Source organism: Dama dama, chromosome 11, assembly GCF_033118175.1.
Source record: "Dama dama isolate Ldn47 chromosome 11, ASM3311817v1, whole genome shotgun sequence".
Classification (NCBI taxonomy): Eukaryota; Metazoa; Chordata; class Mammalia; order Artiodactyla; family Cervidae; genus Dama; species Dama dama.
Window position 1 is genome coordinate 38,114,912 of NC_083691.1, and position 26,561 is coordinate 38,141,472.

At 41.8% G+C, this 26,561-nt stretch overlaps 1 protein-coding gene across 2 annotated transcripts in view; it reads right to left on the reverse strand.

Annotated features, from left to right (window-relative positions):
• The window catches only part of ANTXR1 (ANTXR cell adhesion molecule 1), a 251,881-nt gene extending 225,660 nt beyond the window's left edge, over nucleotides 1-26,221 (reverse strand). For both annotated transcript variants that reach the window (XM_061155147.1, XM_061155148.1), the window contains exons 1-2: nucleotides 25,859-26,221; nucleotides 1,279-1,350 (exon numbers count right to left, since the gene is read on the reverse strand). In XM_061155147.1, coding sequence (XP_061011130.1) covers nucleotides 1,279-1,350; nucleotides 25,859-26,010 — 224 coding nt within the window. In that variant the 5' untranslated portion in view covers nucleotides 26,011-26,221. The remainder of the gene's footprint in view (nucleotides 1-1,278; nucleotides 1,351-25,858) is intronic.
• Between the last annotated feature and the right edge of the window lie 340 nt (nucleotides 26,222-26,561).

The following is a 26,561-nucleotide window of genomic DNA, read 5'->3' on the forward strand; positions in this document are numbered from 1 at the left end:
CAAAAGGACTCTTATGGAAACTGGAACTGTTCAACTACTGGGTTGCATTTGCCTCAAAAAGCAGCAGTTTCTCACCAGAGCTTTCCAAGCTGGCAGTGAGTGCATAGCTCTTAGGATAGATTGGAAAGTTATTCCTTTCAATTCTAAGCTTCTATGAGTCTCTTAAATATTTTGTTTCTCTCCTTTCTCTCTATTTTTCATCTCCATCTCCTCCCAGCTTCTGTTTTCTCCATTCATCTGGGCTTATAGGCTACTTGCTTTAGTTTCCAATTTTGGGCATCACAGAGAGGACACCCCTTAACCTGCTCCCTCCACAGATGGGTACATGTGGAGACCAGCAGGTGAATTTGCAGGGAATACATTTATCAGTTTTCTGGTCTCAGAGGACAACTTGTCTCCTGAGTTAAAAAAAAAAAAATCTTACTCACAGAAGATGTATACGGCTACTCACATTGGCTGGAAGACAACAGAGGCCACCAAGCAGAAGTGGAGTTGCTTTCAAATTTACAATACCCAGAACAATTTTTACCAAAGACCTGGACAACTGGTTTAAATTCAAGCATATAGGTGAATGCTATCACAGTTGTGTTGTCGTTTGGCAGCTGTACCCAAAGAGGGTAAAATGACCTCCTTTCTTTTACTAGTGGGAGTCTACATTTACTGGACTGCTAAGGCCCCTGCAACGTTTACAGTGCCGATGTTCAAAATTTCATTGTCCTCCCTTGGACATGTGGTTGAGAATGCTTAGAGTATTCTACCCCATAGGGCACATAGTCAGGCTGAACAAGCATGGTGGTTTGTCCAGGACTGAGGAGAGCTCCCAGGGTATGAAACTTTCAGTGCTAAAACCAAGGAGGTTCTGGGCAAACTGGGATGAATTGATCACTTTACACCCCATAAGGTGTAAGGTGACCTTACACCATATACATGGGTCCAGCCAGAATGAGCCAATTTCTCCAGCATAATGCACTGTGAAAGAAAATGTTAATGATCCTTCTAGAAGGATATTATTCGACAAGAGAGGAAGAAAGTTAAAATATTGATCTTATAACCAAATTGGGTTCCTGTTGAAAACATAGTCAAGTTATTCTATTTAAAAGCAAAACAAAAACAAACAAAATATTCTAACACGTGGCAAAGATGAAAACAAAGGTAAATCTCTCTTCCAAGGTCTGAGATTCTACCTTTGTCAAAAAGCACCCCCAAACTAGTTAGTAATTAGTAGAATAGCAAACATAGGCTGGGTTTACTTATGGCCGAGAACTACATATTTCTCACCTGATGAATTTATGAGCCAACTGTTCCACAAAGTAATAGATTTCATTCCAGTGGTGCAGCACACTTCCTGACCTAGGGAAATAAAGCAGATGTGATTTAATCAGGTGTTCATTTGTCTTTACCTTGTGTCATATATTCTATTGTTTTACAGTCGACCTAGCCTTTAACAGGGCTCACCATCTGAAACTTCCATAACTTTGGAAATTAAAGATGCTTAGACTTACTTTTAGAATTCTGAGAAACTTTGGTAAAGAACTCTCTTCACTCCACCTCAAACTCCTTACCACCCCTACTCCATATACTCATATGTCAAAAAATTCCTGAGCCCAGCCAGATTCACAGGTTAGTTTCACAGCTTTAAGGAATAGTTATTTTTGTGCAATTTATTGCTCTGATTAGAGAAGAAATAGCATTCCAATTCATTCAAATGAAATCGGCACAAACTACATGCCCAAATAGACAAAGAGAAACAAATTCCACTCCTCAAAAGAGTCAAAATTCATTGGTAAATACAGATTCAAAGTCTCTAAAAAATATATTAGCAAAACAAATCCAGCAGAAATTCAAAAGAATGCTAATTAATTAATTGGTGATTTATTTCACTAAGATATTGATAGTTCAAAATTTAAGGATAGTTAATGTAACTAATACTTAAAAGAAGAAAAATGATACAGCTCCTCATCATTAAAAAGTGATCCTTTTACTGAAAAAAAGAGGAAAATTTTCTCTAAGACATATGGAATCATAACACTTAAGATTTGGAAATGGGCTTATTTCCCACAGTTGACTTCTGTTTCACTGATACCGCTTACTACTACTTCAATTCAGCTTATATTTTTCAAAGTGCTCATACTCAATCTGTTGCACTGACTTCATAGTAACTTTTTCTATTTTAACGTACTCTTCTGTAGACTCAGTGCTCTTTTCCTTTTATTAAGGATCTGTTTCAGCTGAGCTCTGCATTTCTGCCTGTCATAATTGTTGAGGTTAGTTTGCTCTTTTGACTCTGACATTTTGGACTGAAAACATTTTCCACTGGTTTCAGATAGCTTTTATTTTTATGCACTCATCTACCTTAATTTTAACTTCTAGAAAGTTATTGTTATTTTGTTTCAGACTATTTTATAGATCTTTAAGATGAATCTGTGCAAAGTAAATTTTATGCTTTTTTTTTCTGTGATTCAATATGTCTAGGAATTCTCATTTTGGTTAAGTGTATTCCACCTCTATGAGTAAAATCTACTTTTTTCTGCCCCACATCCAGTAATGATATGTCTGTCTGATCTGAACAGAAGTGATACAATACGTTATGGTCAAACACTGCAAGATTACATATCATAAGGATACGGAAGCTCTCCAGGTTGACCTATAACTTCAATTCTAGGAAAAATTCTGAAAAAATGTTTTGTGAAACTCAAAAACTGACTTCACAAATGAAATGAAGATTAAAGCTATAAAAGTGATCAAGGCAATAATGAAAAAGAACAAAGTTGGAAAGCCTGCCCTATCAAATATAGCAACCCCATAAACATGATATGTAAGAGTAGAACCAACGGAGTAAAAGGGAGAACTACATCCACACATCAATGTATGTAAGGTCTTGCTCTAATACATAGTGAAAGAGGTGATTCACATTGGGGAGGGAGAATAAACCCTTCCATGTCATTGCTGTGACAATGGATTTCTAATTGGAAACAATCAATCAGATCACTATCTCATACCAAATGTAACCCTAGATGTATTAAAACCTAATAGGAAAAACAAAACTTTCAATCCATCGGGTGATTTATAGAAGATTTTTATGTCATCAGGTTAGTGAAGAGTTCCCTCAACCAAATACAAAAAGTAGCAATTGTTCTTTACAAAAAGAATTATTATGACTATTAGAAGTGTCTAAAATTCTGGATGACAAAAAATACCATCAGCAAAGACAAGGAAGAGAGTGAGAGATGTTTGCCACAAAAATAAATGGCAAAAGATTAGTGTCCAGTATATATAAATAATTGGTACAAAGTAAATGTTACCAAGGCAAACAATAGAAAAATAAACAAAGGATCAGAACAGGCAATCCCTTGAAGGATGGTAAATCAGCATTTGAAAAAATATTCAACTCCTCCTCTAATAAATCCAGAAATGCTTTGTTTGGGGAAAAGCAAGTAGTTTTGGGCGGCAGCAGCATAAAGCCTACAGGGTCGAGGAGTGGGGAGTTGGGGAGATGCAGAAGGAGTGGAGAGGGTGAGGCTTGACTTGTCAAAAATAAACCTTTTCCAGTAAACCTTTCTATTCCAAAATTCCATCTGCTTGAGACATGCAATGTCCAAACTGGCAAGCTCCTACTCATCTGTAAGACCCAACTTGATCTCTGCCTGTTGCCTTCGACCAACACAGATGGGGCTCATTGCTCCTGCCCCGGGATCTCAGGGCACTGTGTCCATCTCTCAGTCATCATCCTCTGATACTGGGTTGCCATCACTTTTTTCTTCAAGCTTCCATTGTGAGAATGTGAAGGATATTTGCCTCCCCAGCATCTAACTATTAGTTGGATGGAAGGAAGGAAGAAGAGCGTGGAGAGAAGTCTCTACTGCTCATGGATGCCTCCTGATCTTTTGCCAGCCGGTCCTGGCTTCTGGCCTTGTTTGGATGAGTGTCTCAGGACTGAGACTCAGATAGCTCCAGCCAATTCCTGTGACCCTATGTGATCCTGAGGAGCCTTCCCAGATGGGCCAACAATTCTAGAGTACAAATCCTCAATGAACCAGCCTGTCTAATCAATGGTAGATCTCTGAGTTTAATGCAACTGGGAGACTCCCAATAGCTCACCAGAAGAGCATATCCCAGCCCTAAACTTTTAAAGCTTTGGAAAGTTTTTCATTAGAATCCCAGCCATCCTCTTGGACATGTTTCAGTAGTATATTTAAAATCTCAAAGACTGCGTCTGACTCCCTTTCTTCAGCCAAAGGGTAGATGCTCTGGTCCTGGGGGTCTTAGTGAGGGTCTGGCAGATCTGGCTCAGTGCTGTGTATGTGCTTCAGAGGAGCCACCATGTGACTATTAGCCACAGTCTACTTAGAATTCTACAACTCTTTTCCACTGGATTCAAGAGATCTCCTTGAACACTGGTCACCTGTGCCCACTTCTGAAACACAATACTGTGTTTTGCAATGCTGTGTTATAACCCAGACAAGTATCATCTGAAATTTTGGTTACTGAGGAGCAAGGTAAGATACCTAATGATTAGAGAGGAATCCCCAGTTCCTCCATCCCATGTCTGATTTTCTTATCAGTAGAGAAGTCCTATAGTGAGGGAATTAAACTGGGAAGGGAGGTAAAGAATTGAAGTAGGGACTTGAACTAGAGTTGGGGATCTATTCTTGGCTGTCTAATAAAGAAGCAGGGGTCTCAAGTAAATTCTTTTTGTGTTAGCATTTTTTTGTTCTCAAGAATCGAGCACAAATCATTTGCATTCCTTTACTTATTACAAATGGCACTAGTGGTAAAGAACCTGACTGCCAATACAGGAGACATAAGAGACGCGGGTTGGATGCCTGGGTTGGGAAGATTCCCTGGAAGAGGGCATGGCAACCCACTTCAGTATTCCTGCCTGGAGAATCCCATGGACAGAGAAGCCTGGCAGGCTACAGTCCATAGGGTCACAAAGAGTCAGACACAACTGAAGTGACAGCATATATATACACACTTATTACAAAGGATCACCCACTGTTAATTAATTCACATTTTCTTTTGTCTTAAAATATTTCATTTGCACTATCCTTCTATCTGATTGACATGTAAAATTTAGAAAATGTTGGTATTCATCTTTGATTTCTAGATATAAGGAAAGATCCAAGAAATATTCTGGAGTGTTGAGAAAATTCTAAATCCATCTGGAACACTTTCTTGCCAATGGGCAGGTACTGTATTTTCTCAAGAAGAAAATAAAATGAGAGTCGTAAGATAAAACAAGAGGTAAGGGGATATTGACAGGCTTGCTTCTCCCATCCCAACTCTACTAATAATTGTCCTGTTACTGTCAAAGTTTGTTGTTTCATATGTACTCATGATCATTCTTTACACAGTTACATAAGCCTTGACCAAAATATCTCCTTGCAGTCCAAGGAACTCTCAAGAGTCTTCTCCAACACCACAGTTCAAAAGCACCAATTCTTCAGTGCTCAGCTTTCTTTATAGTCCAACTCTCACATCCATACATGACCACTGGAAAAACCATAGCTTTGACTAGACTGACCTTTGTTGGCAAAATAATGTCTCTGCTTTTTAATATGCTGTCTAGATAGGTCATAACTTTTCTTCCAAGGAGCAAGTGTCTTTTAATTTCATGGCTGTACTCACCACCTGCAGTGATTTTGGAGCCCCCGCCAAAATAAATAAATAAAGTTTGTCACTGTTTCCATTTCTTCCCCATCTATTTGCCATGAAGTGATGGGACCAGATGCCATGATTTTAGTTTTCTGAATGTTGAGTTTTAAGCCAACTTTTTCACTCTCCTTTCACTTTCATCAACAGGCTCTTTAAGGTTCCACTGAACTCTGTTGTGGATTATTTTGTTTTTAGAATTATTTTTAACACACAAATGCTGACAAACTATAGTCAAAGAGTTGAAATATCCATGTTTTACATCCAAGTCAGTGGATGTGAAATGTCCCAGATATTTGACTCAATTAAATTCTAACTCATGCAATTCTAGCCCCTGAAGATTTCCATGGGGCAACTGGGTATCGAGATGCTGTAGAGAATTCAGGTCCCTTCTTAGGATCTCATGCTTTGGCTCCACAAATATATATCTCAACAAAATTTGGAATTCAAGTAGCCTCCCAGGGAATTCTGCTTGAACACAGTCCTACAGAATTCTGAGCTTGAAGATTCACTTACTAAATCTGGATCCACTCAAAATCAGTCACCTCCTCTTCACATCACTTTCTGTTTGGCTTTCAGAAGGGTTCCCCAGACCACAAGGAGGCAAAGCCACTGGTCCCTTGAAAAGGTAACTGCTGGGAGTAGCTCCAGGGCTCCTTACCTATTTTTGTTTTTCTAGGTCCTCTCCAAGGTTTGGAGCCTGATAAAAAGTCAATACATCTTGTGTATTCACTGTGTGTTCCCAGAGAGGGGTTTGCATGGAACTTGACCTGGCCCTCAGATTACTGCTCAATCATTTTCAAGGATCTCATATGCAAAGAGTAAGAGCAAAAGAACAACCCTGGGTGTCATTCTGATTTGTTTCTGAAACACATTCTTTTGTGCTTATGTGAGTTTCCAAACCTCCCTATGGTTGAGCTCCTTTAAAAACACAAGCTCTTTCCATTAGTCACAGATACAGCCAGTCAGAAAGAATCAAGTGGACCAAATTGAGTTTAAATTGTCCTCTCCTTGGCATACAGGTCAGAGTAAAATGAAAGGGAAATAAAGAGAGCTCACAGTTGGAAACATCACCCAGGAGTCTTTTAGTCCTGGAAGAGCAGAGTCCCAGTAAGGATGGAAATTATAAAACTGTCAGGTCCTGCTTTTCTTCAGCCCCACCCAGTTGAAGTCATTCATGTCCTCAGTGACCCACCAGGTCCCCAGCTAATCGTGCAAGGCTAGGGCAGCCTCAGGCGCCACTGAGCGAAACAGGCAATTAATTCTGGCCCCACATTCATTTGTATCCCCCCTCCCACGCCCTACCCTGCTCCACTTCTTCCTTCCCTTTCTCTCCTTCCTCCTAGCCTCCCTGCACCCTAACTGGCTGAAGCCCAGATCTTCAGCTCTTGTCCTCTTCTGATTGGCTGGAGTCATGAACCAGCCTCCCTCTTGCTCTAAAAGCTGACAGCAACTCTTACCCTCCTCCAATGTCTTCAGTGCAGACCCAAATCAAGCCACTGAGCACTGTACCCACCCTGCTCCTATCTGTCTGGAGACCCCAGCCCCACGGTACTGACTTGTAAGGAATTTCCCTGTTAGTTCACCTCATTGAAGGCTATGACAGCAATGACTTTAATGCTGTGGAATGCAACCTATTAGTGATTTGGGAAATCAGTTTGGTGGGATGTTGCCAACAGTTAATAAAAATGAAATAGAATAGAAATATCAGAATATATTGCATACCATGACAGAAAGTCATGCTATGTGAAACTTTCAGTCAACTATGTGTAGGTATATAATGCACATATACTGTGTCAAGATGTAAACTAAATTGTGTTTTTTTTGTGACTGCTCAGGAAGATACTAGACCAAAATATGTAATCCTTTCACCTCCACTAATTCACCTTTTCCAATACACACACACACTCACACAGAGCAAGAAAAGCCTAAAGATATTTCTGATATCAAATATTGGTTCAGGTGCAAATTCAACACAGAATTGTTGTTAACAGAATGGAAAACTAGTTAGTTGTCTGAAACCAAGATGTGATAAACGAGCCTGAAAGGCCACCAGTCAAAGCCAGTAGTGTGATCTGTGGATGAACACCAAGTGACCGTGACAAGACAAGATACGGTACTATGGATGCCAGAAAAGTCAGAGGCACCCTTCACGTGCAAGCCACAAGGACACAATGAGCTCCCTATAAGCACACAGCCATAGGGCTGAGAGAACCGGGGGTGGCTCTAAGTCATGCCTGACTCTTTGTGACCCCAGAATTATGGTCTTTTCCAGTGAGTCGGCTCTTTACATCAAGTGACCAAAGTATTGGAGCTTCAGCATCAGTCCTTCCAGTGAATATCCAGGGTTGATTTCCTTTAGGGTTGACTGATTTGGAAGATAGATAAAAGTAAACTACATTTTAGGGAGGCAGTATATGTGAATATAGTATGAGCAACTTTTTCTATGTGGCACAAAAAAATTTACCCTTTTCACTTTCTTTTTTGAGAATACATTCTTTAACTTTTATATTTTGCTGTATAACCTCATTGATAACATTACTGTGACATTAACTTTTCTGGGGCCATTACTTCTATTTCTTTTATATTATGTCTTTTTCATATCCTTTATTTACAAAAAGTTTTCCATTTTGATGTCAATACTTCCAAGTGATATTTTTTTCAATAAAGGTATGTGGGTGCTATATATTTTGGATTTTTCTATGTCTGAGGAATTTTTATATGCCTTTGTATTACTTGAAGAAGGCAATGGCACCCCACTCTGGTACTCTTGCCTGGAAAATCTCATGGATGGAGGAGCCTGGTAGGCTGCAGTCCATGGGGTCGCTAAGAGGCATGACTGAGGGACTTCACTTTCACTTTGTATTACTTACCTCTGGTCTCATAATTTTAATCTCTGTATTCTTTCTGCTTGAGTTCTGGAAAAAATTTCTTAAACTGTCTCCTGATGAACTGAATTTATTTTTGTAATATTCTTTGTGGTGGTCATTTTTTCCATGAATTTGAATACTCAGAAACAGCATATTTTCTCTCCAAAAGTTTCTTATTTTCAGCTGTTCCTTTCTCATAACAGACTGCTCTTATTAGTTGATGTAATATCATCTCAAAATTTAATGAAAATACTAATGAGACATATTTGCTTAAATGGTTTGGATGGTCACTGGAAGTTCTTTTATATAATCACTATTAAGTTTTTTTAAAACCCTGATTCACTTTTTGAGTAATTTCTTAAAGAAAATTATCCTCACTCCCCCTTTTAGAAGAATCTGTATGTATTTGAAAACGTCTTTCTGTTTTCATGTAAGTGACATCTTGACAGAACATTTTAGATCATAACTTTATTCATCAAATTTTTCCAACATTTAATGTTGCAGAACCTTTGTAGGTAAACTGTATCTTTTCCCATTGATAAAATTCTGCTTTTGTTTTTGAAATTAAACATTCTTACCAGGAAATGTTTAAGTACAAATCTCTTTTAATTAATTTTGATTATTACTTGATGAGCTGAAATCTACATTTTTAGGTTTTTGTTTTTTAATCAGGGAAGTTCTATCAACTTGTTGAGTGCTTCTTCTGGGTTACGCTCTAGCAATGCAAATTATCTGGTATATTGGGTATTTATTTTTGTCATTCATTATTTATCATCTTCTCTCTCATCACCTTTGTGTAACTCATTTCCTATTCAACTTATGAGAGCTTCTCAAACATGCCTTCATCCTTCACTTTCTGCATTGTCAGTTCTGTTCTTCACTGCTTCTCAGGTGGCTTTATAACTTTATGTTTTTCCATATTATTTTATATTTCCTTAACTGTTTTAGGTCCCTTTTCTTCTCTTTTCATATTTTATCACCTGTCTAACAAAGTTCTTATTTTATTTAATGTTGCTGAAATCATAAAACATATGGTGCTAAAACTGATTTCTTTTGCTGTTGAAAATTCTTTCCATAGACATGTTCTTCCACCTCAGGAATTTTGTTACATCATTTATTTTCAGTTGCTAAAATCTTGTAGGCCCTGTTTTCATCTTTCAATGTGGGAAGGTGTAACTGGGTCTCATATTTGCCATATATATGGTAATGTCTTGAACTTGCAAACTTCTCTAAAAACTAAATCTGGGGAACAAATATCATATGATGTTCCTTATATATGGAGTCTAAAAAAAAAAAAAAAAGGTACAAAAGAACTTATTTACAAAATAGAAGTAGAGTCATGGATGTAAAAAACAAACTTATGGTTACCCTTATGGGTATCCCTTATGGGATAAGGGAGGGGAGGGATAAATTTGGAGACTGGGATTGACATACACACTCTTTTGTATAAAATAGATAATTAATTAGAACTTGCTGTATAGTGCAGGGAACTCTACTCAATACTCTGTAATGGCCTACACGAGAAAATAATCTAAAAAAAAAAAAAAGAGTGGCAATATGTATATGTATAAATGGTTAAGTTTGCTATACATCTGAAACTAGCACAACATTGCAAATCAACTATACTCCAATGAAAAGTTTTTTTTTTTTTTTTTTTAAGAAAAGAGCTTAGTTTGGGGGAAGGGAGTTGGTCTTAATAGCTAAAGTAAGCTTAAGTTATTGTTCCGTCAGTGAGGGGACAGTAGGCAATGGAATAATTCTTCACCATTTTTCACAAAGGAATCTCATCCTTGCAAGGTTTGTGTGTTTGTTTTGGACAGGGCCATATCAGTTCCAGCTTGCCACATGTTGGGCTTTTGGACCTGATGTCTGCTTCAAGTTCACACTGTGCTGTACCTGACCTCATCCCTGATCCCTACTGCATCCACATAATCAAAGACAGAACTGCCATTCCCCTGGAGGCCCAGGATATGTGGGGAGGACTCAGCAATGCTGGAGGGAGTCACTGTCACGAAGATGCCTGGTGTTCGTGCGCTCTGGCTTCTGTGGCTTTGTTTCGTCTCGACCGTCCAGCACAGCTGCCTCTGGGTGACGCTGATGCACCGGGGTAGCAGGGCTCTATGGAGACGGCCTCTGTTCCTCTGATGTCGCACTCTTTCCTCCAGACTCACTTCCAGATTTGGGATTGTTCTTGAGGTTCCTCCAGAATCCTCCTCTACATGGTTTTCTAACTTGGCAACAGGGTTGAAAGCAGACCCGGCCGGACCTCCTGCACTCAGTTCATTTGCTTTGTTTCTAGCGGAATTTCTTACAAGGGTGTTGGAGGTCACTGTGGCTGTCTTCAGAGCGTGGACCTGACGCAGGCCTCCCCAAATGCCTCCTGAAGACTTTCTCTTTCGGGGGATGAAACAGTTTTAGATGATGGTTGGGGAGGCCATGAGAAGCTAACTGTCTGTGTTCAGCTTCTTTTTCAGAAGTCATCAACAAACTTACTTTACTTTCTCATCTCAAACTAAGCCCCTGAGTTCATTCAACCTTAATTTCTGCATTTATGATGTCCTGAAGCAACATTTCCAAAAGTCACCAATGCCTTTAGCATAGGACCTTTCTCAGTTCTTTCTTGCTGGATATATTTGTAGTATGTATAAATAAAGAAGAGTATGTATTGATGCAGCAAAAATGATTTTTGAATGCCTGGTAGGTCCTCTAGAATCTAAAAGATTAGTAATTACAAAACGACATGCACTAAGTACTTACTAGGCAGCAGGCATTGTGCTGAGCACTTTCATTCATTGTCATTTAATAACGTGGTGGTTTAGTCCCTCAGTCATGTCTGGCACTTTGACACCCAATGGACCGTTGCCCGCCAGGCTCCTCTGTTCATGGGATTTCCCAGACAAGAATACTGGAGTGGGTGGCTATTTCCTTCTCCAGGTGTTCCTCCTGACCCAGAGATCAAACCTGTGTCTCCTGCATTGCAGGTGGATTCGTTACGAACTGAGCCACCAGAGAAGCCATTTAATAATAGCTAGCACTTAATGTGGAGAAGGCAATGGCACCCCACTCCAGTACTCTTGCCTGGAAAATCCCATGGACGGAGGAGCCTGGTGGGCTGCAGTCCATGGGGTCGCGAAGAGTCAGACATGACTGAGCGACTTCACTTTCACTTTTCACTTTTATGCATTGGAGAAGGAAATGGCAACCCACTCCAGTGTTCTTGCCTGGAGAACCCCAGGACGGCGGAACCTGGTGGGCTGCTGTCTATGGGGTCACACAGAGTCGGACACGACTGAAGCGACTTAGCAGCAGCAGCAGCAGCACTTAATGAGCACTTCCTGTGTGTGGGTAGCACTATGCTCTGAGCACAACCCTATGTGATAACACTATCAGGCCCCTTTTCACAGATGAGGAAACCTAGTTCACAAGAGATTAAGTAACTCACTCAAGGACACCCTAGTAAGTGGTAGGGTTGGGATAAGGACCCTAGAGTCCATGCTTAGTCCAAATACTACTCTCCTACAGTGTTTCTGGTGTTTAAACCCCTACTCCTAACACCTGTGCAACACTGCCTCCCCATGGAGGAAAGATGCATACAATTACAATTCTCAGCGTTAGGTTGCTAAGTTAGTGAGAAGTACTGCAGAAGTTCCACCAATTGTTATGAGAATTTGGGAATGGGGATGCCAGAGGAAGCTTAAAATTGGTGTACTTGAGCGGAATCAGAAATGCCAAACTAATTGCCCATTTTAATGGAATAAGGTGTATCAGAGGATTCACCTGTTTGGCCTTCAATCCTCTCCTGTTCCTCTGATAGTGTCTTTTATGACAGTCAATAATCAGGATAACCATATAATTTAAAATCCAAACTGAAACACTTTCAAGAGTAAACTAGCAAGCCACTAATAATTATACTGGGACAAGCACAGGCCAGGAATGTCCTGGCCCATCCATTTACTTACGGTTAGGTTATGGCTGTCCAATGGCATCTTGTATTTCCTTTGACCTTATATTGCTTATTATTGTGACTGAAGTGTAGTTCAGTTGGGATATTTCTTTTTTTTAATTTTTTATACAATTTCCATAAACCTGGTATTTGTATTATCTTTTATGGTGGCTCAGATGGTAAAGAATCTGCCTGCAATGTGTGAGACCCAGGTTCAATCCCTGGGCCAGGAAGATCCCCTGGAGAAGGGCATGGCAACCCACTCTAGTATTCTTGCCTGGAGAATTTCATAGACAGAGGATCCTGGTGGGCTATAGTCCATGGAGTCACAAAGAATAGGACACAATTGAGTGACTAACACAACATTTTATGTAAGTAATGATGGTTAAGATTCTGATCATAATCCTTATGCCAAAAGGTGTTGGGGAAATCCTGTTCTAGGTGGTTCCTACAGGAATGAGCTGTATAAGGTTAAGCAGCAAGGTATGAGGAAAAGAAGATAAAGCCACTGAATGAGACCTCAGAAGACACACACCAAGGGTTATTCTTCTCCATGTCTTGATAATGGACCCCTCTGCTGCTTATTATGTGATATGAGTTGTTATGGGGTTGAGAGACTCTGAACAAAGAACAAACTTAGAATGAAGATGATATGTAAAGAGATGACTGTTCTCAACTTTTCTGTACCACGGTGAGCCCACAGCTAGTGACGGGAAGGGAAGAAGTACCAGTATCATCTCAAAGGTTAAGAGGGTATCACCTATACAAAGATGGAAATGGTGATGAGGTCACTAAAGCTAAAGGCAAGAAAGAGCATGGGGTTAGTTCAGGGAACTGCACACCAACAACTTTGTTGGAAATTGCAAGGGTGTTGGGTGTGGTAAGAGATGAAGCTAAGGGCAACACATAGTAAAGGGTAACACATAGTAATCAGAGCAACAAAGCTCTTGAATCCCTTGCTAAGGAGTTCACATTTTATACTGAAAGAACTTTGGGAGTGTTTAGAGGTTGAAGGGTTGGGGGAGATGATGTCAAGATTAAATCTGTTCTAAAAAGATCAACTTGGTACCAATGTCAAGATTATAGAGTAGTGTGTACATGCTCAGGTGTGTCGACTCTTAGGAACTCCATGGACTGTAATCAGCCGGGCTCCTCTGTCCACAGAATTTTCTAGGTAAGAATATTGGAGTGAATTGACATTTCCTACTCCAGGGGATCTTCCTGACCCAGGGATCCAATCCATGTCTCCTGCATCTCCTGCAATGGCAGGCAGATTCTTACCACTGAGCCACCTGGGAAGCCCCAGGGGAAGGGTTAAAAAAAAAAAAAAGAGGTGGTAAAGAGACAAATTTAGAGAACATTTCCATGAACTGGGTGGGAAATGGCCTGAAATAAGGTAATGATAGGGCTTCACTGGTGGCCCAGATGGTAAAGAATCCGCCTGCAATGTGGGAGACCTGGGTTCGATCCCTGGGTTGGGACGATCCCCTGGAGGAGGGCATGGCAACTGACTCCAGTATTCTTGCCTGAAGAATCCCCATGGGTAGAGGAGCCTGGCATGCAGTTCATGGGGTTGCAAAGAGTTGGACACGACTGAGCGACTAAGCACAGTACAGCAAGGTGATGACAAGGCAGAGATGTGGGAGCAGACATTGTCAGGCTTTGGAGTATAAGAGGATTCATCCCAGCCCTTTGGCTTACGTGGCTAGATCTATGGGTGATGCTGCCCCCAAGACTAGGAATAGAGATGATGATTTTAGGGGGAAAACATCTAGCTCATCACCCCTCCACTGAAATTCTCTCTCTCCTGGCCTCAGTGGTAACAGTTCTTAGCTGTTTCTCTTCTAACTGTTCTGGCAACTTCTTCTCAACTCTGGTTAATGGAGTTTCTTCTTTGGCCCAGACATTCCTGTTGGCAATTCCTTGAGGTTGGACCCTGGCCATCTTCCTCATTAAACCTCTACTTGACATTTTTTAACCCTGATATTATCTTGATATTATCTCCATATTATTTATTATCCATATCATATTTTCATCTACTACTCTTGGGCTGACAACTCTCAAGTCTTTTTTTTTTTTTTTTGCCAGTTACAGGGTATAAATCCAACTGTCTACTCAATACCTCCACCCAAATGTCCTACGTGTACAGACTCAACATGTCCACACCAAGTTCCTGTTTTCTTCTGAAACCTACTCCTTCCCCTCACAGCTCTTTCTTCTCACTCACAGCCAACTGCTCATCAAGTCCTGGTACTCCACCCTACAAAGTCACTCAATTTCATTTGTTCTTTTTTTCCCATTCCCCCAACATATAATCCCTTAACCTGCTGTTGATGTGAAAAATCCTGCTCTTTCCAGATTCTTTTTCTGTCACTCTCACTGCCATGCTCACATCACAAAGAGTATGTGTCATTTCACCTTCTTGTGGTGCTCCTTGGTCATCAATGTGTTTTTCTTTACTTTGTCACCTGGCAAAACCCTGCTCGAGGTTCAAGTCCTGGATCCAAAGTTACCTTCTCTAGAAAGTCTCCTAAGCCTCTCTAATCTCAATCAAAATTCATTATTTCACCAACTCTGTTTCCCTAACCCTTTGTCTCTTCTGCTAAACTGTGAACTCCTTTAGAGTCACCATAGGCATTTTGTAATCTGATACATTTAGCAAAGTTTGATAAATACTGAGTTGAACTGGTGTACTCCTTACCCTAGACAGGAAGTCCAACTTATAATCTAAGGAGATGTCTTCTGTTAGAGGAACACATCCATTTTCTCTAGGGGTAATTACCACCATTACTACCACCAGCATCAATGTCATCACCATGACCACCACCACCACTGCATCATCAATAATACCATAATCATTATCACCACTACCATCACCATCAATACCATCATCACCATCACCATCGCCACCACCACCATCACCATCACATCATCAATAAGACCATCATCAGCACCATCACCACCACCACCATCACATCAATACCATCATCACCATCACCATCGCCACCACCACCATCACCATCACATCATCAATAAGACCAGCATCATCACCATCACCACCACCACATCATCAATACCATCATCACCATCACAACCACCATCAATACCATCATCAATAATACCGTCATCACCACCACCACCGCCACCACCACCATCACATCATCAATAATACCATAATCTTGATCACCAGTACCATCACCATCAGTACCATCACTGTCACCATCACCACAACTACCATCACATCATCAATAACACTGTCATCACCATCACCACCACCATCAATACGATCATCATCACCATCACCAGCACCACCATCACATCATCAATAATACCATTATCTTGATCATACTACCATCACCATCAATACCATCATCACCATCACCATTGCCACCACCACCATCACCATCACATCATCAATAAGGCCATCATCATCACCATCACCACCACCACCACTATCAATACTGTCATCATTAATACCATCATCACCATCACCAATACCCTCATCAATAATACTGTCATCACCATCACCACCACCACCACCACTACCACCATTACATCATCAATAGTACCATTATCTTGATCATACTACCATCACCATCAATACCATCACTGTCACCATCACCACCACCATCACATCATCAATAATACCATCATCACTATCACCACTGCAGTCGCCATCAATACCATCATCACCATCACTGTCACCACCTCCACCATCAGCACCATCACCACTACTGTTACATTTACCACCACCACCACCATTATCATCATCTAGGACACTCACATACCAAATGCTTCATTAAGGGTTTTATTCTAATATTATTTAATCTTCAAGATACTTCTGTGAGGCAGTAGTTTTAATACCTGTTTTAGTAATGAGAAGACTGAGGTTCAGAAAGGCTAAATAATTTGCTCAAGTCATACAAATTAGTAAAAGGATGAGCTAGTATCTAAAGCCTGAAATGCCTGATTCCAAAGTCAGCTCTCTTAACCTCTGCGATTGGTCCAGTTCGTTCCCCTGAGGACCTGGGGTATGTTTCCTGCCTGGAGTCTTGACAGAAAGGGAACAAAGGATTGTCCTAGCAAACACCATGGCCTCCATGTGTATGCACACACGACAGGAACTGCCAACACAGCAGGGCAAAGCAAGGCTTATCTGTGACCTTGGCTCTTCCTCTCTATATTGTGTTGAGCCTTTCCTACCACCATCTAAAGTAAGAACTCTGCTTGGCATTCAGTTATCAGGTTTCTGCTTCCTTAGCGACATCCTCGTGAGAGAGGAACAAGGCCATCAGTATAGGACAACTTTTCTGGTCTTTCTGTTCACTCTCATGATTTATTGTGGAATGGAAAGAACCACATCACAATCACTTGGGAAATTTTCCAAAAGATACAGGCCTGCCCTGGACCCTTAAGGTGCTGATCTGGTCCCTGGTTGAGAACCACCGGTTTAGCACATTCATTTCCAAGGTCAGCAGTTTCCACTGGCCCTCTTATAACTAAAGCCACTCTAGTTCTTCCTCTAGATAAATGCTCTTCCTGCTCAGATGTAGTCCTACAAAGCTTAAAATCAGTATCACTGGCATGCCTTGCTCTACCTGTTTTCTTTCAGTCAGGGGTTCTCAACCAGGGTGATACCACCTCAAGGAAGGCATTTAGGGATATATTTAGAGGCATTTATTTATTGAGTATCACAATGACTAGAAGCTTACAGCATTTACAAAGGAATGATCAGAAATGCTAAGCATCCTACAGTCCCTCTCAGCGAAAAACTGTCCACTGAAAAGGGCAATGACACCTTCACTGAGAAACACATTTGGTTGGAACCCAGATACTCTAGATTCAGGGTCGGAATTAGCCTCTGCAACACACAGCATCCTCTCAGCCTGGCTGCCTCAGTGTTCCAGGGGCCGCTCTCCCCTTGTGTACATGCGTGCTAAGTCGCTTCAGTTGCAACCAACACTTTGTGACCCTACAGACTGTAGCCCATCAGATTACTCTGTCCATGGGATTCTCCAGGCAAGAATGCTGGAGTAAGTTGCCATATCTCTTCCAGGGGATCTTCCTGACCCAGGGATCGGACCCTCGTCTCAGGCATCTCCTGTATTGGTAAATGGGTTCTTTACCACCAGCACCACCTGGGCATCCCACTCTCCCCTCACAGCTTTTCAAATTCCCTCATAGTCCACAAAATATGGACAAAGGGATTCTGAGATTCTGAATACATTCATGTTAATACTTAGCTATCAGGGAAACATGTCTCATCTTCATTTCTACTTTCTATTTAGTCTAATTTAATCCCCTGCCCACTGCACTGAATTTTTCATGTAAAGAATGGGATCAATGGACAAGGAGGGAAAGAACGACAGGCCATCACTGCCACACAGGCGGATTTGGACTGTCATGTCTGACTCTAGTTCTGGATTGATGAACATATGTAAGACATGGCTCAGCACTGACCCTGGACCAGAAGTCTTATCTTTATATCCTCTCCCAGGGACTATTCCTTTCTTCTTACTCGAGCAAAAGTAGTGTATGATTAAATGTTTATAGTAAAGGCTTTTCATGCCCCCCATATCTGGCTTTCCTCTCCCTTTAGAAAAACAGGAGGATGGTGTTTTCCATATCCCATTTGGTGTTGGTGGTGATGGTAGTGGGCCTTCCAGGTGGCTCAGTGGGTAAAAAATCCACCTGTAATGCAGGACATGCTGGAGACATGGGTTCGATCCCTGGATTGGGAAGATCCCCTGGAGGAGGGTATGGCAACCCACTCTAGTATTCTTGCCTGGAGAATCCCATGGACAGAGGAGCCTAGAGCACTATGGTCCACAGGGTCCCAAAGAGTAGGACACAACTGAAGCTACTTGGCACGCACATGTGCAAGCGTGGAGATGGTAGAGGTAGTATTGATGGTGCGATGGTGGTGGTGATGTTTAGTAGTCACATGACTAGATCTGACCAGTGGGTTGTGAGTGGAAGGATGCGTGTCATTTCACATGTCTACAGAGTTGAATTTCCCTTTCCCATCAGATTCAATCTGGACAAATCATTAATTTATTGGCAGTGCTCCAGTCAGAGACTCTCCAGCATTTCCTTCCTTTGTAGTAATGATGGTAAAAGCCGGTGTGAAGGAATTTCCACCAGTCTAGCTTCCAGGATAGCACCCTGAGCACAGGCCCTGTTGCCCCTCACCAGATGTGTAGCAGAGACAGAGATTACAAAGGTTTATACCTTTGCTGTTTTGTGTCACTGTGATTTGGGGGATTGTTTGTTACCAAGGCATAAACTACCCTGACTGAGTCAATGTTCTCTTGCATGCTTAGATTCTTTTCATCTCTGTGCGTAGATCATGAGTCAGAGATGCCTGGATTTGAGGCTGAGTTTCACCACTTACAATGACCTTGGCTAACCTTGCTAAACCTCAGTTTCCTCATGTGTCCAATAGTGATCATGACTGTGCTGGCCTTAAGTGGTTACAAAGGAGATAACAAGCAAAATGTTTATACAATGCATGGCAGGTAACATGGGCTCAGTAAACTTACTTATTTCTTCTCCTCTTTGATCTAAAATTGACTTTACCTGCATGCATGGTAAGTCACTCCAGTCATGTCCAGCTCTTTGCGAGCCTATGGGCCGTAGACCACCAGGCTCCTCTGTCCATGAGGATTCTCCAGGCAAAAATACTGCAGTGGGTTGCCATTCCATTCTCCGGGGGAATCTTCCCGACCAGGGATCAAACCTGTATCTCTTATGTGTCCTGCATTGGCAGGCATGTTCTTTACCTCTAGCACCACCTGGGAAGCCTGACCTAACCTGCCCCCTGCCCCAAATCCTCATTAGAGCCTTTAGCTTTGCCTGCCTGGAGTCCATCTAATGTCCTCCTCCCTAAAAAGCAAATAGCTTTGGACTGCTTGCTGTTTTCTTCCATTCCTTGCAGCTTCCAGAACAGGACACTATTGACAACAGGTATCGTCACCTGTACTTTTATTGGAGCACACACTTGTGATCGGACTTGAGAACAAATCTATGCCAAAGAAACGAAAGAATCAGCTTGTGATCGGACTTGAGAACAAATCTATGCCAAAGAAACGAAAGAATCAGCTCTTCCAAATGGAAGAAATCTAATCACTATTTTCAGTACAAACATGGCATGTCTGGGAAATATGTCAGGAAATATCCAAATACCCACTTGGTCTCTTGTTGCCCAGTAATCACTGCAAGAGGCAAAATCCAGTCCCTGGACTTCATATCAAAAATAGGCACATGCTCTAAATTCAGTTCAGTTCAGTCGCTCAGTCGTATCCGACTCTTTGCGACCCCATGAACCGCAGCACGCCAGGCCTCCCTGTCCAACACCAACTCCCGGAGTCCACCCAAACCCATGTCCATTGATTCAGTGATGCCATCCAACCATCTCATCCTCTGTTGTCCCCTTCTCCTCCTGTCTTCAATCTTTCCCAACATCAGGGTCTTTTCAAATGAGTCAGCTTTTTGCATCAGGTGGCCAAAATGTTGGAGTTTCAGCTTCAACATCAGTCCTTCCAGTGAACACCCAGGACTGATCTCCTTTAGGGTGGGCGAATCCTATTTGCATTTATGTGACAGCCAGGTCTCACTAAGGGATGCCAGACTTTGCTGCTGGACTGCTGGGAGCCCTACAGGATTTGAAGATAATTGCAGGTTATCTTAGGATTGGTGCCTTCCTCCAGCACTCCTGGATTCTATTCTCAGCTTGACACTGAGTTTTACCAGGTCTCCACAGCTAAGGAAACTAGAGGTAATTACTTGGCTGGCCCAGACAGAAGCACAAAATAAAACAAAAGAGTTCTGCCCTATTTATTTTGAACCATAAGCCAAACCTTCCAATTTGCAAGCAGTTCTACCAACTATTACTTGAGCTGATAAAACCTCTCCAAAACTGCAATTCTTTCAATTAAGGAAGAATATTGAAAAACCATAAAATCCATCTTGATACCAAAAAGAAGACATTCCGAGCCCTTGAAAAACTTTTTTCCCTGACGCTTCTCAGAATTATTACTGTATCATTTTCAAGGTACCTTCTAATGAACTGTTTTCCTTATTTGGAGTCAAGTTTGCATTTTCATTACTGGAAGTCTTCTTCCAAAGCTTTTCTGAAAACAAGCTACATCTGTGAGTTTTAAGATGTCTACAGAGTTGAATTTCCCCTTTCCACCAGATTCAGTCTGAACAAATTATTAATTTACCAGATCTTTAAGGACACTATAATCAGATGTCCTTAGAGTCCTACCCATCGGGTAATCCCCAGATCTCTGGAACATCTCCATGGGCTGCAGAAGTTTGGAGACCCTGAAACTTTCAATCAGTTTAGAGCTGCTTTAACAGCATAGCAGTTGCTCCTCAATTAAGTAACCTTAGTTGCCTTATGCACCATCATTTCCTGAAACTCTGATGCAGGGATTTTTAATTCCTGGAATCTACACAGTCGTATTGCCATGTGCTTCTCATTATGACCCAACTGCACAGGGCAATGAGTGGAAAGAGCTGGGCTGAGAGTCAGGAGCAGACAGTGTCCCAGCTTTGTCATTATCTAATCCTAGGTCCTTCCACAGGTCACTTAATTCAGTGGGTTGACCAAGGTTGAACAGTTTTCTCATTTGTAAATTAGAGACAGTAGTACTTGCCCTAGCAACCAAGCAAGGTTTTCTCTGGGGCACTTGTGAGGTGGTGTAAGTTTTAGGAGACTTTAGTTTTGACTCTAAAGATTTCTGTTGTAAGTTAGTAGCTGGGAACCCAGAACATGGTGAGGTTCCCAGTCTAATATTATAAAAATCCATTTAATGACTGTGTCTCTGAAGTATAACACATAGGAAGGGTCCTATGGATCATCACATGTGACCACCCAATTTTGGATGCTGCGGTTGGACTTGCATGAGTGGCGAGATGGGGTCCCCTTGAATGGGGAAAAGAGAAAGAGAAAATTGGTGCTGAACAGAAGGGAAGTCATGGAGGGAGGAGCGGGGGTCCTAATGGGGAAGGAGCCCACACAGTGAGCCTGTAGAGGGTCTTTGCAAATGGAAGGATTTGTTGGGGGACAGGCTGTGGCTTTAGGAAACCTTGTAAGTCAACTATTCAAGGCTTACTGCTGTCCTCCAGCCCACCATCTCCTCCACTTCTCCTGCCCCAGCCCACCCAACCCTTCTATTTTTGAAGTTTGTAGAGCAAACATGAATATAGCCAGCACTTCCCCAGACTCACGATGGAGAGTCCACTTTTTCCACTTAAGTGACTAACAGCTCTCTATAAAACAGACCAATATGTGATACATAAACATCTAGTGTAATAACAGAAGAGTCCTGCAAGAGAGAAAAGGTCCGTGCATGTCCACGGGTTGGCCAACAGGGTGACTGATCTTAGAGGGCCCTCTGGGAGATTTAAGGTGGCGAGCTGCTCCTTGACTGTTTTCCTCTGGATAAAGTCCTCCCAAATCTGACTTTTTAAATCCCTGATTGAATTCCCAGCAGTCTACTTTTCCTGACTGTAACCAGAAAAGCATGCTTGAATGAACATAACATTCCATCATACAAAGCCTTGTGAAGCCCAGTCCATCAGCTCCGTGGCCAAAGCCGCTAATAAGGCCCTATTGTGTTACTGTGGTAGCCTAGGTTATCATTATGAAGTCTTTGCTTCTGGTTGAGAAAACATGACGTTCCATTAAATGTATAATCTGGGTTTCTTCCAAGCCAGAGATGCATCCTGCTTAAAGCTGAAATGAGCCGAGGTTTAATGTCACAGAAAAGAAGAGAACCATTCGCTGGGAAAAAAGGGAGTTGAGGGGTGGGGAGAAGAATGGTGAATTTACTGCCTTCTGAGCCACTGGCTTCAGCCTCTACAGTGTCTTGTCCGTAAGAGGATCTGAGAAGCCCAAGGGGAAAAAATGCATCAGCACTCTTTCCCTTTGCAAGCTGTAGTGGTTGGGTGCTGGACAGCACTTTCTGGGGAGGTACTTTCTAGGACAAAAGACCATGTCTTGAGGGACCAGCTGGGGGACTGTCTGCTCTCACTGGCTTTTGGCCCATCCCCCAGCTTTGGGTTCCACAATCCCATAAATCAGCTCGAATCGAGATGGCAAGCTGGAAATGCATACGCTTATCATACCAAGTTCTAGCAACTTTCTCATTCAGCACAAAAATGTCCCTCTCTTCAAGCAATAAGACAACTAAAAGAAGTCAGAGGAGTCCACCTCCATGTAAAGGTAGGTACCTGTAAAAGTCTTCCCACCATTTTTTTCCTGGAGCCTTTTTGGGTCCTCAACATATTGCCAAGGATCCTATGGTGCATTTAGAAACGTACTCCAGGATTAAACATGAAAGAAGCAAATCCTCTATAATTGTGAGGAGCTTGCAATTCAGCACGCTGGTTAAGAGAGCCCCCTCACACTTGAAATGACTTTTTAAAAACTCAGAATAACTCATTTTTGTTGACTATAGAATATACGTTCATTGTAGAAAAATTTGAAGATGCAGAAAAGTGTAAAAAAAGAATTTAAAAATCCTACTTTCTACAGACAAATACTATTACATATTGGGTAAATAAAGACACACTTGTGTTTAGCATTTTTTACAAAAGTAGAATCATAGTGTATAACATTTGGTAATTGTATTTTCCCTAAAGAGTATATTATGTGCATTGTGTTTCTCCTAAAAATATCTTACATGCATGTATAACATGTGTACTCAATATCATGCATATACCATGTCTAACTTATTAAATCTTCTGTTGTTGGACATTTAGATAATTTTCAGCTTCACTATCATAAACATCACAGCCATGAACATATAAGCACTCTTTTCTGGCTATCTTGGAGTTTTCCTTTGATACATGTTGCCATGCTATCTTCTTGTCTATGCTATTCAAAATAATAGCCACATATGACTATTTAAATTTAAATTAAACTTAAATAAAATAGAAAGTTCATTTCCTCAATCCCACTATACACATTTCAGGAGTCAATAGCCACATACGGCTAGTGGCTACCATATTGGAAAGCACAGTAAGAGAATATTTCCATCAGCACAGAAAGTTTTATTGGATAGCACAAACCTAGAAAGACCAAACCAAATTTATATTTTCCTTTTAAGATATGACAATGGCCCTTCTTCCCACAAGTTGGCCAATGCTGAATGTTATAATTCTTTAAAAATCATTGCCAACGTAATAAAAATTACATCTTGTTTGATTTTTCCATTTCTTTGCTAGGGAAGTTGAACTTTTTTGTTTATTGCCTTTCATATTTTTTTGTGTGAATTATTTGTATAGTAAGCCTGTTTTCTATTGAGATGCTCTTTTAAAAACTGCTTGTTATATTTTAAGGTTACTCTATAGAGGTGAATTTATGTTGCAAAAGCTTTTGTTACTTGTTATCTTTTATTTGTGACATTTTTTTCACTTATAGACATGTCAGATTTTAATATATTTAAATCTTTTTGTAATTTTCTTTATTGCTGCTACTCTGCTTTTAAAGCTCCAAATCTAAGATTACAGTAATACTCATATAAATTTTCTTCTAATTCTTTCAATACTTTATTTTTAAATTAAATGTTTAACATTAAAATTTTCAATCCTCTTGGAATTTATCTTGGTTGTGGTGGTGGGGTAAAGTGTAAATCGAAACCTTTTCTTTTCCTATGGACCATTTGTTCAAGAACCATTTTTTAAAAAGTCTTTTATTAATTTGCCTCACAGTATATTTTAATATTTGGAGATATAAGTATTCATTATTCTTTTTCCAAAATGTTTTAGCTGTTAATAACTTGTTTTTTTTCTCTAAGATAAACCTAGAATCATTTTGCTAAATTCCTCTCACCAACAAAATTCTTTCAGAAATCTGATTTTAAAGTTTAATTCAATTTACAAGGTAATTTGGAAAGAGTTTGATATCTCTGCAGTGTGGAGTTGTTCCATTCTGGGACATGGTGATTCTGTCCATTTTCAAGTCTTCCTGTATGTTCTTCTGAACTGGCTTTTAAAAAAAAGCACAGTGATGGGCATCTGTATTTTCAGACAGTCTGAATCTGTGAGCTGGTGCTCCCAGCCACTAGAAGTAACAAAAGAAATTCCATTTCTTAGCACTGGAGTATATTTTCAGTATCCACCTTCTCATAAATCTGCAGGAAAGAGATCTCCCTTTTCATCCAAAGAATCTGGAGTTCAAAACAGCCTTTACGGAAAAAAATCAAACTCCAGGGGCAACTGCAAAGCACATTTGGTGTCTAGCTGGCCAGCTTATTTTGCAGGACTCTTTTTCCAACTCGCAAATACTTTCCAGTCTGTGAAACTCATGTCCCTTCCACGGTAACAGCAAGCGTCCTGTCCCGGCAGTGGGGCGCTCACACAGCGCTGGTGAGCACTGATCTTCGCTAAGGGGCTTTTTATTGTTAAAGCTGCGTTTTAGTTGATAGCAGGCAACTTCCTTGAATGACTGTGGCTTGGCAAGTCTACAGGGGATTGGGCAGAGTTCAGTTCTCCCTTGAACAGTCCTGAAGCCTCATCCATTTTTGCAAGAAAACCAGGGCTCCTGCATTTCCCTGGTAGCCCACCAGTCAAATCGCCAAGAACTTGACTTCGCCTGCATCGGGGTTTCTCAAGCCCAGAGGGAGGAGAAATATACCTGCAGGGGACTTTTGGCAATGTCTGGAGACATTTTTGCTTGTCACCACGGAGAGACTAGTGGGGACGTCGGGGGCTGGGGAGTGGGGTGGGGGAGGTACCAGCATCTAGAGGGTAGCGGCCAGGGATGCTCAACATTCTACAACTCACAAAACATCCTACAACTCGCAAGACGTCCCCACAACAAAGAACTCCCTAGCCTCAAACTCAGTGGAGTGGAGAAATCCGCCTTATATTTCCACCAACTGCTCGGTCTGCCTACATTCTATGCTGAGGAACCAGGGAAAAGGAATATGTAGGGCATAGTTTTTAAACAAGAGACGATTGACTTTTAAAAGCCCACGCCGCTTACTTTAGACGTGCCTGATTCTGCCTCTCCAAAGCAAGCTTTTCTCACCAAGGATTCTAAAGCAAATGGAAAGGGTTCAAAGAGAGGTAGTAGGTCAACAGCATCTTTACACTCCCATCCTCAAACTCAGGCGCCTCGGTCGCCAGAAAGCAAGGCAGAGAAGAAGCTGTCTGGAGAACAAGCAGCGATGCCTGCCCGGCCAGCTCCTGCAGCCGGGAAGGATGGGGACGCGCGCTCGGTCCACAAAGGCGCAGCGCTGGGGCCACCGCCACCTCCCGCGGCCCCTCTGTGTCCCTGGAGATGCGCGCCGGTCCCAAAGCCACCCTGCCAAGGAGCCCAGCCCGGGGAGAAAGCATCATCAGCTTAGCCTAGGGTGGAACAACTCACGGCACTTACTTGTCCAGAATGAAGTACAGGTCAAATCCCCCGTAGCAGGCTGGACCCCCTTCCTCCCTGCGTCCCCCTTGCCCGGCGCAGATGAGCACAAAAGTGGCCAAAGAGAGACACTTGAAGCCAATGCCCAGGGCTTTCTGCTCCACGGTGGCCATGACCTGCAGCCCAAGGGAGAGGGTAGGGTCCTCTCCTCCCCACGCTCCTCGAACTCGCCAGGACCCTCAGGGGCGCGCCATCCGAGGGGCCCTCCTCTCGGGCCCTTTATTCCCCCTCGCACTCCCGAAAAACTCCCCGGAAGCAATTGTCTGGAGGAGTTCAAGGTTTTCCTTCTGGTTTCCGCTACGATTCTGTTTCTAGGTTTCGGGTTTCAAGAATCCCAATACTGTAGTCCGCTTTTTTTTAAAGGGGCTGCTCCTGACTCGGGCCGGCGGGCCGCTCCGGAGGCAGCGCTGAGGTTTTGCAATTGAAGCAGTTCCGTCCTGACGGTTCTTTGTCCCAGATTTTAAATATTTTGGGGTGGGTTTTCAAATTGTTCTTGGTTGGGGGAGTGCTTACTCTTTTCTCCCTCCTCTCAACTCCCCCTCTTTCACATTTTGATGGGGGAAGAAAATTCAAAGGGTGCCACCTTGTGGCCAAGGACGGCGAAAGCACTCTTCCGCGTGCTAGGGAGCCTGGCTGTGCACGTTTTTATTCCTTCTATTTTCTC